The 13,154-nt window shown below is 40.9% G+C and overlaps 1 protein-coding gene across 1 annotated transcript in view; it reads left to right on the top strand.

Annotated features, from left to right (window-relative positions):
- Positions 1-13,154, top strand: part of PI4KA (phosphatidylinositol 4-kinase alpha) — a 117,797-nt gene that overhangs the window by 23,327 nt on the left and 81,316 nt on the right. The window contains exons 3-8 of the mRNA XM_077874597.1: positions 1,595-1,688; positions 4,098-4,186; positions 6,764-6,836; positions 7,454-7,713; positions 8,452-8,518; positions 11,370-11,518. Coding sequence (XP_077730723.1) covers positions 1,595-1,688; positions 4,098-4,186; positions 6,764-6,836; positions 7,454-7,713; positions 8,452-8,518; positions 11,370-11,518 — 732 coding nt within the window. The remainder of the gene's footprint in view (positions 1-1,594; positions 1,689-4,097; positions 4,187-6,763; positions 6,837-7,453; positions 7,714-8,451; positions 8,519-11,369; positions 11,519-13,154) is intronic.

Raw genomic sequence — 13,154 nt, 5'->3', positions numbered from 1 at the left:
GCAGTTGAATATCCACGTATAACTTTTGATTCCCCCAAAACTTAGCTACTAATAGCCTACTGCTGACCAGAAGCCTTACGAAAAACAATAAAGTAAGCTAGAGAAAAGAAAATGTTATTAAGAAGACTATAAGGAAGAGAAAATACATTTATAGTACTGTAAAAAAAAAAAGTTCATATATAAATGAACCTCTGTACTTCAGACCTGTGTTGTTCAAGAGTCAACTGTACTTTTAAAAACACCAGAAGCAAGTCAGTAAGGCAGCTCGTTTTCCAGGAGAGGTGAATATGGCTCCACCTTTCCGTGGAAGAAGTGTCACAGAATTTGGAGCCATGTTTTCAATGTCACTAGTGAAACAACCAAAAGAGCCAATCATGGAAGATTACAGTTACATGTCAACTGGCTAGTTTGGAAACTAGAAGAAAGTAGTTTTTGTATTGGCTAATGATGGCTATAAAGTCTGTTGATCAATTTGAGAAAAGCAAAAGGAAACATGTAACAGAAAATTAAAACAAAAAAGAAAGAGGACAAGGGCCATGAATAACAGAAGCATCACCAAGTTTAGAAACCTGTGGCTGGGATCCCTGGGTGGCGCAGCAGTTTGGCGCCTGCCTTTGGCCCAGGGTGCGATCCTGGAGACCCGGGATCGAATCCCACATCAGGCTCCCGGTGCATGGAGCCTGCTTCTTCTGCCTATGTCTCTGCCTCTCTCTCTCTCTGTGACTATCATAAATAAAAAAAAGAAAGAAAGAAAGAAACTTGTGGCTGTGAGCTTCCCTCAGTGTAGAGGATCTGATCCTGGGGCCCAGTGAAGGGTTTGTGGGCTCTCTGACACTTTTACTGAAGGCGGTTTTTTTTTTTTTTAACATTTTTAAATTTTATTTATTCATAGAGACACAGAATGAGAGAGAGGCAGAGACACAGGCAGAGGGAGAAGCAGGCTCCACGCAGGAAGCCCGACGTGGAGCTTGATCCCGGGTCCCGGGGTGTGTGGGTTGCACCCTGGACTGAAGGCGGCGCTAAACCGCTGAGCCACCAGGGCTGCCTTACTGAAGGCAGTTTTAAGAGTGTGTGCACATATACCTTCTTCTGGAGAGGCCATCATGGGGGCCGGGTCCCCAGAGGAGGCCAGAGCCAGGTTGAACATTTAGCCAGCAGCAGAAGGGTGGGTTTTAGCCCTTCCTTAGCACCTTTGCTTCAGGCTGATAGAATAACCTCTGGGTGCCACCTGCTGCTGCCACATGGAAACGGGAATGGTGCTATGTCATGCGAACATCCATCTTTGAGATGATTAGGATGTGTATGCTTTATTTTTTTTTTTTTTTTTTTTTTTTTTTTATTTATGATAGGCACACAGTGAGAGAGAGAGAGGCAGAGACACAGGCAGAGGGAGAAGCAGGCTCCATGCACCGGGAGCCCGATGTGGGATTCGATCCCGGGTCTCCAGGATCGCGCCCTGGGCCAAAGGCAGGCGCCAAACCGCTGCGCCACCCAGGGATCCCGATGTGTATGCTTTACTTTGGGCTTAGTACTAAAAAGCTACCAGCCACACGTTGTATTGAACATAATTTTTTTGTTTTGTTTTGTTTTTAAGCACAAAGATTCTGTGGTTCCTTACCTTCTTCGACTGCTTAAAGGTCTTCCAAAAGTGTATTGGGTAGAAGAAAGCACAGCTCGGAAAGGCAGAGGTAATTTTGTACTTTTTCTCTGAATTCAGGGAAGAGCATGCATGCCCACAGTCTGTAGGATCAAGTGTTTAATCATAATAATGTGTCAGTACAATGTTTCGAGTTTGTTCCACCCTTGGCTTTGAGATAGCTGTCTGCCTGTGGTAGCGTGGGCTGTGCTTACTCATTGTTGTCTAGAGCCTTTGGCTGAGGGGGGGGGGTGTGAGGGCCAGGCTGAGAAAACTGGCTTTGCATTGCACTTTGGGAGTGAGCAGGAACTTGGAGACCTTTAGGAACCTTTTCTCATGTCTTTTTGCCAGAATTGGGTCCCTTGCCCATCCCTGAGCCCTTAGATGAATAGGCTTACTCCTGAAGTGAATCCAGTTCTCCAAATTATATTGCTGCTGCTGAAAAAGGAAGGGTGAGATGAATGTCCAAGACTTGAACACCATGTTCACTATAAATAGTTTATCATTTTGTTGCTGTTGTTGAGTTTTAATTAAATTTTATACCTTTAAAAATGATATGTAAGTCCACTGTGTGCCAGGCATTGTGCTAATAATAAGCACTTGTAAAACTAATGTTCTCATTTATTGATTAACCCAAGACTCCAACATCTGTTTGGAACTTATTTAGAGATCATTAGAGCTTTAGAGATCAGGACCCTGAAAACCAAAGTTTTCTTGTAATCTCCCTCTGTGAGGCCTGAGGCCCACTTTCGGATATAGCAGCAGGTTGGTGCCTATAGAGAAGGCCCTTGTCATTTTCATTGGTGGCATGACCCTAATTTGTTGGGTGGGCTCAGCTTGCTAAAGATGGGTTTTGCTGTTCTCATGCTGTTCTCTTGTCCTTTGGGTTTCATCATTTCTGGTAACCTACTGTGGCTAAAACTGGCAGATCCCAAATTATGCATGTATCCTGGAATTTAAAGGACTATAATTTTTTTATTGAAATGTAGCTGACACGCAATATTATATTAGTTCCAGACATACAACATAGCGATTGGAAGTTTATACACCTTACAAAATGATCATAATGATAAATCTAGTTACCGTCTGTCAGTCTGTCACCAATATTCCCTATGTTGTGCATTCTGTCCGTATGCCTTCTTTGTTTTAGAGCTGGAAATTTGTACCTTTTAATCCCCTTTCCCTATTTTGCCCATCCTCCCACCCTAAAGGACTACAGATGAAATAGAAAGCGTTGCTAAAAAGTCAAACATTTCTGTCCACCACTTAATTTGGGGAGAAGTAGAGTATCAGTAGATTGATTCTGTTTTCTTTTCTTTCAAAACAAGTATCACTTCTATGTATGTGAACTCCTCATCAGGGTGAAAGTTTTAGCACTATATGAAACATTGTTAGAGATAAATAAATTTCCACTTAGCTGGTAACATGTCATTCTTTTATTTTTTTATTAAGGCAGTATGATTTATGCTTTTTAAATTCTAGAGGATTAGTTCTCAAAGTCCATCCAGGACCAGCAGCATCAGTGTCACCAGGCAACTTGTCAGAAATGCAGATTCTTGGTTCCCACATCAGAGCTTCTGAATTAGAACTCTAGGGCTAGGAAAAGCTGGCAGTCTGCATTTTAACAAGCCTCCAGGTGATTCTGATCACACTCAAGTTTACAAAGGACCTAGAGCTGCATTTTAAAATCATAGATACAAATGTAAACATGTAACAGTCTTCTGCCATGTACTATGAATAGATCATAAAATAGTGGATAGGTCTCTATTCTTGGTTAAATATTCAACATTCAAAATTGATTAAATATTCAATAGCGATGGGACTTACACAGCAGTGATTCTGACATTTTTAAAGTGCACGCCATAGAAGCTTTGGTCTTTTAGGTTCAGTGATCCCTTCCCAACCTTGAAGCCATGCTCCTGAGAACCTCCCCATGAGGAGATTGGTAGTGGAAGGGCTTAAAAACCTATTAGGAATAGAGCAGTAAATCTTTGGAAGTTCTTATTAGAGTTTTCTCCGTTTGTCAAAATAAAGCAAAAAAGAAATATAAATATTTAATTTAAAGTAGTAATTGGTATTTGACAGTTAGCCTCCATGTACCATCTCTTCTACTCTATTAGGATTGGCTTCTCACCCTGGGTAGAAATTTAGATCAGGAATAAAAAAATAGAGTCTGTCAATGTGGGGAGAAACTATAATCTCAAACTATAAATTGGCTCAGAAATATTTAAGTTTATTGAACCAAAACATTTTATTAAAAGAAAAGTTAGGCGTATTTCTTAGGAAACCTGTTGGGCCCGTATCTCTTCTTTGGAGGTTCACTTCATTGATAACAGCCATCCCTGTAGACTGGTCCCTTGGCAGGCGCTGTGAGAGAGGGGACTTAGTGAATCAGGTGGCCCGGAGGTGTGGCCCTGTGTCTCAGTGGTAATGATCTGACTTGTGTCTGTGTGCCTTCTAGCCACCCTTCCAGTTGCAGAGAGCTTCAGCTTCTGCTTGGTCACTTTGCTGTCTGATGTGGCTTATAGGGACCCCTCACTTAGGGATGAGGTAAGTGTGTGGTGAACTGGAGTGCATTTCTCTGCAATCAAAAAGAGTCCCAAAGTAACGAAAAGAGTAAAAAAATTTTGAAGTGATTGGGTTGTTTTGGTTGATTTTTTTTGTACAAACATACCTAAGAAATGTTCAGTACTTACTTGTAGTACTTTCCAGGTTACCCAGTAACCTCTTGATTCTTGTCTCATCCAGCTTTCCCCATAGCCCTGTGAGGTAAGCAGCAAAAAGCAGATGCAGCTCACTTTCCTGACTCTCCATTGGGGATTTTTTTTTTTAAAGATTTTATTTATTTATTAATGAGAGATACAGAGAGAGAGGCAGAGACACAGGCAGAGAGAGGCAGAGAGAGAGAAAAGCAGGCTTCATGCAGGGAGCCTGACATGGGACTTGATCCTGGGTCTCCAGGATCATGCCCTGGGTGGAAGGCAGGCGCCAGACTGCTGAGCCACCCAGGCTTCACTCCGCTGGGGATTTTTTTTTTTTTTTTTTTTTTTTTTTTACGATAGTCACAGAGAGAGAGAGAGAGGCAGAGACACAGGCAGAGGGAGAAGCAGGCTCCATGCACTGGGAGCCTGATGTGGGATTTGATCCTGGGTCTCCAGGATCACGCCCTGAGCCAAAGGCAGGCGCTAAACCGCTGCGCCACCCAGGGATCCCCCCACTGGGGATTGAAGTCATTCATAGAAGGGAATTATCTAGGTAGTTGAAATTACACCCAGATTTTAAGTGCCCAGATTTTTTTAGTTTTAGTTTATTTTGTTGAAATGTTACGTAAATGCTTCTGTACTCTTTTCCTCTTTAAACAAAGAATACAGTCATAACCTCAACTTTTTCTTAGTCACATGTTTTATTTTGAAAATCAGTTTGTATATGCCGCTATCCTCAGTTCCTGCCAAGGAAGGCATGGTTGCCTGTCTATATGTTAAACATTCCCAGCTAGCTGTGCTTTTGAATTCTTGTATCTGTTTTTTAATTTTTAAAATTTCTCTCCTTAACCAAACTATAAATTCTGCTGTCAGTATTTCTGCCATTAACAGTCTTTTCCATCCTTCTTTCTTAGTTTAGTTTCTTTATTTGAAGGTTGGCCAAAGAGATAACTAGATATATTAGAATTGTATATCATTATTTCAGAAGTTAGCAAGCTATAAGTTAAGGGCTCTTCTATAAAATTTATCAAAACATCAGTACTAAAGACGATGGCCTAACTTTAATGCACAAAATGGAGAAAGTCTCGCTTTTCAAGTCTTCATATGTTATTCAGCATCATTTAACATTAGCAAAATGTCAGAAATTTACCTTGATTAGGAAAATGTCATAGGAGGCCAGTTTTATTCTTTTCTCTTTGCCTGGGGTTTCCAAGACTGGTAGTGAGGGAAAATAAGGTAGATGTAGTCTAGTTGATCTTCATCAAAGCATTAGACAAACACCCCTCGTGACATCCTGGATCTGGAATATGGGCCGAGGACCAAAATAATTTAGAAATTTTGTGGAGCTGCCTGAAGGACCACCCCAGAGGGTGACAGGTGTGCCAGCCCAGCAGAAGCCTCCCTTAGTCTATCCCCCTACCATTGAAGCAAAAGGAGCCAGGGCCATCAATGAAGATTCAGAAAACAAGATGGTTTCGTTTTTAGATGACACAACACTGGGAATCAGAGGCCAGTATGATGAACTGGCCTAAGTTCAGCTAAGCCCCTGAGCTTTGGTAGGAATCAATGACAGGCAAAAAATACCAGCAGCATCAGTAGAGGCATAAAAAAGATTCAAGTCTTTTTTTTTTAATTTTTTTTTAATTTTTATTTATTTATGATAGTCACAGAGAGAGAGAGAGAGAGGCAGAGACACAGGCAGAGGGAGAAGCAGGCTCCATGCACCGGGAGCCCGACATGGGATTCGATCCCGGGTCTCCAGGATCACGCCCTGGGCCAAAGGCAGGCGCTAAACCGCTGCGCCACCCAGGGATCCCTCAAGTCTTTTTTGTATCGGTAAGCTCATTGAGCCAGCAGAGTGAAGTGGCTGCCGATAAGCTGATGTCATGTACATGGAAGTCTAGAATCTGTTTTGAGTGTGGTGATTACTTAGGGTGGTTTCCAACATCCCTGGAATATTAATGTATTTTCCTGAGCAGCACAATTCGATACTGTTTATGAAACATGGGACTGCTGTGAAATCAGAAGCAGGCACTCAGCGTCATAAAGGATATGTAAACCTAAGGAATAGATTAAAACAACTGGGGATATTTGCCATGAAAAGAGCTTTGGGGGCCTAATACCCGTTTCTAGAATATGGAGAAAGGAGTGGCTCTAAGAGCCAGGGGTCACAAGCTCCAGAGGACAATATTGGCCAGAGTTAGGAGGCACTCTGGACCAACCCAGGAGGGCTGGTTTCTGTCCCTGGAAGTTCAGCCAATTGGCCATTTGGCACAGCTGTCAAGCTATCATTTGGGGACTTATGTATCAGACCTGGGTTTGGACAAGATAATGTCTAAAGCTCCTTCTAATTCTGAATGAATTTTGTGATACTTCTCTGATTTTGTTTATAAGTTTATCTTTTCTGTTTCCTTGGCTATTACAGATTTTAGAAGCACTTTTGCAGGTTTTGCATGTCCTTTTGGGAATGTGCCAGGCCTTGGAGATTCAAGAAAAAGGTACAATTATAGATCTAAGCCTTTTTTTTCCTCCTTAATGGCTTTGTGAATACTTTTTTCCCCTTGCTTTTCCCAGTCTTCTTTTTTGTGCTTCACTATTTGTGTACCGGATGGGTGAAACCTTCCTATATTAGTTTGCCTTCATTGAGTGTTAGTTAAGCAGCCACAAGGGGGTCATGACCACAGCTCTGCCTACTACCTGAATGCCAGATGACCTAAGTCAAGTCACCTCACACTTTCTGGGCCTCAGTTTCTTTACCTATAACATGCTTGACTGCCTCTAGTGTACGGCTACCAACATAATCCCAGGAGGAAGAATTATATTGTTTAAATATAGTAGAGTTGCCTGATAACAGGATTTTCCTGTGTTACTGATTTGGGTATACTATGCATAGATTGAGACCTCCCAAAGAGAACAGCTGTGTACAACAGGGATGTAGTCCAAAGTTGTGGTTCATGTCAGCCCTTGGGGCTGACCTATTGATGTGACTTGTTCTGACCCCTCATATTTGCTAGGGGGTAGGTTATGAGATGTCAACCAGTATTACAAGCTGGTGCAGCACAGCTCTCTCTCAGGGAACGTTCTGGTATCGGAACATTTTCACTTTGTCTTCTAGAATACCTTTGCAAATACGCGATCCCGTGCCTGATAGGAATCTCACGAGCGTTTGGCCGTTACAGCAACACAGAAGAGTCTCTCCTTTCAAAACTGTTCCCCAAAGTCCCTCCTCATTCCCTCCGAGTCCCTGAGGAGCTTGAAGGTGTACGGAGGCGATCCTTCAATGACTTCCGCTCCATCCTCCCCAGCAATCTGCTGACGGTGTGTCAGGAGGGCACCCTGAAGAGGAAGACCAGCAGCGTGTCTAGCATCTCTCAGGTGGGGCTTTAAGCCTGGGCCACAGGCAGAGAGGTCAGGTCTTGTTAAGTGTTCACTCGAAGAAAATCCCACTGGTGTCCTGTTCAAGGAAACTCACGAAACAGAAAAGGTTCTCACTGAAATTCTCTGTAATACAAAGGCTTACTTTGGCCTTTTGAGATTTATAAGTGATTTCATCTCCTAGTCTGAAGTATTTATTTTGTAGCAGTTGGGTGCAAAGCTCTATTCTGAGTGGGAGATAGTTGATGCCCTTTAAGTATATAGTTGACTCATTGAGACAAGCTAAAGACACCAAATGCTAAGAATAATTCACCTCAGTAATGAAGCATAAAATATATAGCTAGACATGAAGAATTTAGGGATATGGTATACAGTAGAGAACACTTAGCTAAGGTGGGCTTCATGGAGGAGGTAAGGCACAAACCAGGACTAGAGGTATACACATTGGGCTGACAGAGAGAATCTTGTCTTTTTTTTTCTTTTTTTAAAAGATTTTATTTATTTGTTCATGAGAGACATGAAAGAAAGAGAAAGAGAGAGAGGCAGAGACAAAGGCAGAGGGAGAAGCAGGCTCCATACAGGGAGCCCGACATAGGACTCGATCCTAGGTCCCCAGGATCATGCCCTGGGCTGAAGGTGGTGCTGAGCTACCGGGGCTGCCTGAGAATCTTGTCTAAAGCAAAACTGACTGAAGTTTAACTGGCCTTTTCTAATCTGTAAGGTGGTTTTGTGTTTCAGGTCAGCCCTGAACGTGGAATGCCCCCTCCCAGTTCCCCTGGAGGATCTGCTTTTCACTACTTTGAAGGTGGGCGTCACCTTTCTGACAGGAATATTGACCTGGTACTTGGAGAGCAGATGTTTTACATCACTGTGACTTCTTGTTTTGTAAAAAAAAAAATTTTTTAAATGCTATTAATAACACTATTGTCATGCATTTAGAGACAAGCTTTTATTTATTTATTTATTTATTTATTTATTTATTTATTTATAGAAAGCATTTATTTTCTATTTCTGTTTAAACTTCTTAAAATTTAATTTTAAAATATTTCAAATGTGGAGAAAAGTACAGAAAATAATATACAGATCCTCATGTACCTATTATCAGGATTTTAATAAAATTAACCTATGAAAGCACTGGTTTTCAGTGAAAGTAATAATGGTGGGCTCTTTTTTGTCTTAAAGTCATTAGGTATTTAAATAATTTTTTTTTTTAGATTTTTTATTTATTTATTCATGAGAGACAGAGAGAGAGGCAGAGACACAGGCAGAGGGAGAAGTAGGCTTCCCACAGGGTGTCTGATGTGGGACTGAGCAAAAGGCAGACGCTTAACCACTGATCCACTGATCCACCCAGGTGTCCCAAAAATAATATTTTTAAAAAACATAATAATGATATGAGTAGTACTCTTTTTTTTTTTAAGATTTTATTTATTCATGAGAGACACAGAAAGAGGCAGGGACACAGGCAAAGGGAGAAACAGGCTCCTTACGGGGAGCCTGATGTGGGACTTTATACTGGGACCCCAGGATCATGACCTGAGCCAAAGGCAGATGCTCAACCACTGAGCCACCCACGTGCCTTTGTAAGAATGTTTTTAAAGAGTTATTTCTTAAAAGCACAAATCATTTCTACCTTAAAAACTTTAAATGACTCCTTCCCTGTATGAATCCCAAATCTTAGATCCTTGACTCTGCCGTTCTTGTCTTCTGCCTGTATCTCTGCCCCCCACGCTGACTCTGCCACGCAGGGCTTAATTCCTATTTCATAGCATCTATCTGGGAGATGCCCTCTAACCACAAACCTATCTTCTTTTTAATCTTTATTATTTAAAAAAATAAATTTGTATATATTTTAGGTATACAACACAAAGATTTGATATACGTATATGTATGTATGTGGTGGTGGTGAAATGATGACTCCAATCACATCCTTTTCCTTATGGTTACTTTTTTTTTTTTTTTTTAATGCATGGATAGTACCTGAAATGTACCCTTTTAGCAACTTTCCAGTATTTGATGCCATATTATTAACTATCATCATCATGCTATACATTAGATCTCTAGACTTATTCATCTTACTTAACTACAACTTTATACCCTTTGACCAACATCTGCCCATTTCTCCCATCTCCCTGCTCTCTGGTGACAATTGCTCACCTCTCTGGTCCCACGTATTCGACTTTTTTTAAGTGTCCACATACAAGTGAGATCATGGACTTATTTTTTGTCCATGTCTGGCTTATTTCACTTACCACAATGTCCTCTAGGTTCATCCATGTTATAACAAATAGCAAAATCTCCTTTCGTAAGGCAAATATTTCATTATGTGTGTATGTATGTATCTAGCACTTATGAATAGCAAAAAATAAATACGTGCAGCCTGGGTGGCTCAGCGGTTTAGCACCACCTTCGGCTCAGGGCCTCATCCTGGAGACCTGGGATCAAGTCCCACATCGGGCTCCCTGCATGGAGCCTGCTTCTCCCTCTGCCTGTGTCTCTGCCTCTCTCTCTCTCTCTCTCTCTCTCTCTGTCTCTCATGAATAAATAAATAAAATCTTTAAAAAAAGGAATAAATACATTTATTTGTGTAAGTATGTATATTTACACATATTTGACACATACACACACTCCTTACCTTCTTCCCTACCTACTTGCTTTAAACCAGCTTTGTTCTCACTCTTTCCTCATTCATTCCTTCCTTCAGAGGTCATTTATGATGTTGGCCTCCAGTGTCTCAACTGCTCTCAATATTATTGACTATTCTCTGTTGTATGTTGCCTATTTGTTCTCATGGGATCCATTTCCCTTTAGTTAGGTCAACAGAGCATCACTAGCATCATAGAACTGCACACAGCTTTGACACAATCAAGACTAAACTCAGCTCTCTGCTTTTTCTGTGCCACAGGTCTTCAGAAAGTAATAAAATTCTTTTTTTTTTTAAGATTTTTATTTATTTATTCACGAGAGAGAGAGAGAGAGAGAGAGGCAGAGACACAGGCAGAGGCAGAAGCAGGCTCCATGCAGGGAGCCTGACGTGGGACTTGATCCTGGGTCTCCAGGATCACGCCCTGGGCTGCAGACGGTGCTAAACCGCTGAGCCACCGGGGCTGCCCTATTATTTGTTTTTTAATGGATTGTTAATTATCACTATTTAATAGAGAAATATTACAAACTTATTTTCTAGTCATAGTCTCATCATAGATTTCTAATAATGGATTTTCAAGTAATTATAGGCTTTTGGGGTTCATATTTATTCATAAGTGTTGGGTGATTGACTTTATTTTTGTTCTGATTTTGAAACATCTAATAATATGCATTTTCTGTTTTGGTGGGAAAATATCTTGGAATCCTGTGGACCTGAAACTTTTACATCTGTCCACCTTTAAAATGATGTAATACTTTTTTTTTCTTCCCACGTTATTAGACTGTGTTGAAGATACTAGGACATGATTATATCTGAACTTTGATGTGAAATGCTCCCATGAGAGGCATCACTCTCCAAGGATTTGAAATCCAGCCTTGTTCGTTAAAAAACATAGAATTGGAGTATAAACAAAGCAAAATCTATGCCTTTGTTAGTTATTGAGGGAATCAGCTTGAGGAAGTATCCTGATTGTGTATGACTGTAGCTGACTTTCTGGTTTTTTCCCTGCCAGTCTCTTACTTACCTGATGGGAGTGCCCTGGAGCCCGATTACTACTTCTCCACCATAAGTTCCAGCTTCTCAGTTTCTCCTCTTTTCAATGGCATCACCTATAAGGAGTTCAATATTCCACTAGAAATGCTCCGAGAACTCTTAAACTTGGTAAGGAAAGCATTGGTGGCTAAATAAGCCCTGTGTTACTTCAATCAGTAAAATTGCTATTGGTATAAACATGTTTTGTTTTGTTTCGTTTTGTTTTGTTTTGTTTTTTAAGAGAGTGGTGAGTGGTTGGGGAGGATCAGAGGGAGAGAGGGCATCTTTTTATTTTATTTATTAATTTTTTTTTGAGGGCATCTTTTTTTTTTTTTTTGACATTTTTTTTAATTTATTTTTTATTGGTGTTCAATTTACCAACATACAGAATAACCCCCAGGAGGGCATCTTTTTAAAGATTTATTTATTTTAAAGAGGGAGAGTGAGAGAGAGAGTAAATCAGCACAAGTGGGAGGGGCAGAAGGAGAAGGAGAAGGAATCTCAAGCGACTCCGCGCTAAGCATAGAGCCCAACATGGGGCTCAGTCTCACAAGCCTGAGATCGAGATCTGAGCCAAATCAAGAGGTCAGATGCTTAACCAACTGAGCCACCCAGATACCCAAGCCTGGTTTTGGTTCTTTTTTTCCGAAAGAAAAACTAAGAGTTTTTTAGTATTTCAGAATATAACTTAGAAGTCATAAATTTTCAATGGAAGAAGGAAGGAGAGTAACATTCTTGGAGTTGTTTGTGCAATGTTTTTGTTGAATCCTATAGCACTTGTGGGAGAGGCATTTGGAGGTAGGGCAATCAGTGCCAAATACATCAAGAATCCATCAACAAAGAGCAGGCCTGGGGCTCAGCCCAGGGAATCTGACCCCAAGTCTAGTTCCTATTGCACCTGTCTTCTTCTCATGGGCTGATATTTTTAGATCAATACAAAAATAAATTTTTCATATTTGGGTACCTTGGGATGACCTCTGAGGTGATGCCAGAGAAGACATTGGTGCCATTGTCCCAGTCCTGAAATAGATGGATCTTTGATCCAGGGACTCTGAAGGTGATATGATTGAGGTGAATTCCTCTGAGACAGATGATTCAAGTGGATAGACTAAAGACATTATCAGGGATAGACTCTAAAAATAAGACTTTTTTCTTTGGAAAGAATGAGAGGGTCTCCCTCAGTGTAGAATGTGAACAGGAATCACTCAAAGAGGATGGCTTTGGGCTGAAGATGTATTAAGACATTAGAGCAGGTGTGCCTGGGTGGCTCAGTCAGTTGAAGTCTCAACCCTTGATCTCAGCTCAGGTCTTGATCTCAGGCTCGTGAGTTGAAGCCCCAACTTGGGGTCCATACTGGGCATGGAGCCTACTTTAAAAAAAAGACATTAAAACATTGCCAATAATTGATTAGATTAGAGCCACGATGAATTACTAAATAGCCTACAATGTTTTTGAAGTTGCCCTCAAGGAGGAAAACTCTCCCTAAACTGCTCCTCCCTGTTAGTGTCCCAGACAGAACACTGGCCTGGGTGGCCTTCTCAGATGGTCAGGTGGCTCTTCCTCCTATCATGTCAGAAATCCCAATTGAAGGCTGCATGTTTTATACTCTTTGTAGAGACAGTTATTTTTTCCAGTATATTTTAACTTCTCAAGGTTAGCTTTTCTTCTAGGCAATTTTCATTTCTTCTCCTGGCTTGTTGTTTATCATTGTCTATATGTTTTGAAAGTCAGTTTCTTTTTTTTTTTTTTTTTATGAAACTCAGTT

Source organism: Canis aureus, chromosome 27 (assembly GCF_053574225.1).
Source record: "Canis aureus isolate CA01 chromosome 27, VMU_Caureus_v.1.0, whole genome shotgun sequence".
NCBI classification, from domain to species: domain Eukaryota; kingdom Metazoa; phylum Chordata; class Mammalia; order Carnivora; family Canidae; genus Canis; species Canis aureus.
This window is presented reverse-complemented; position numbering and strand designations above follow the sequence as displayed.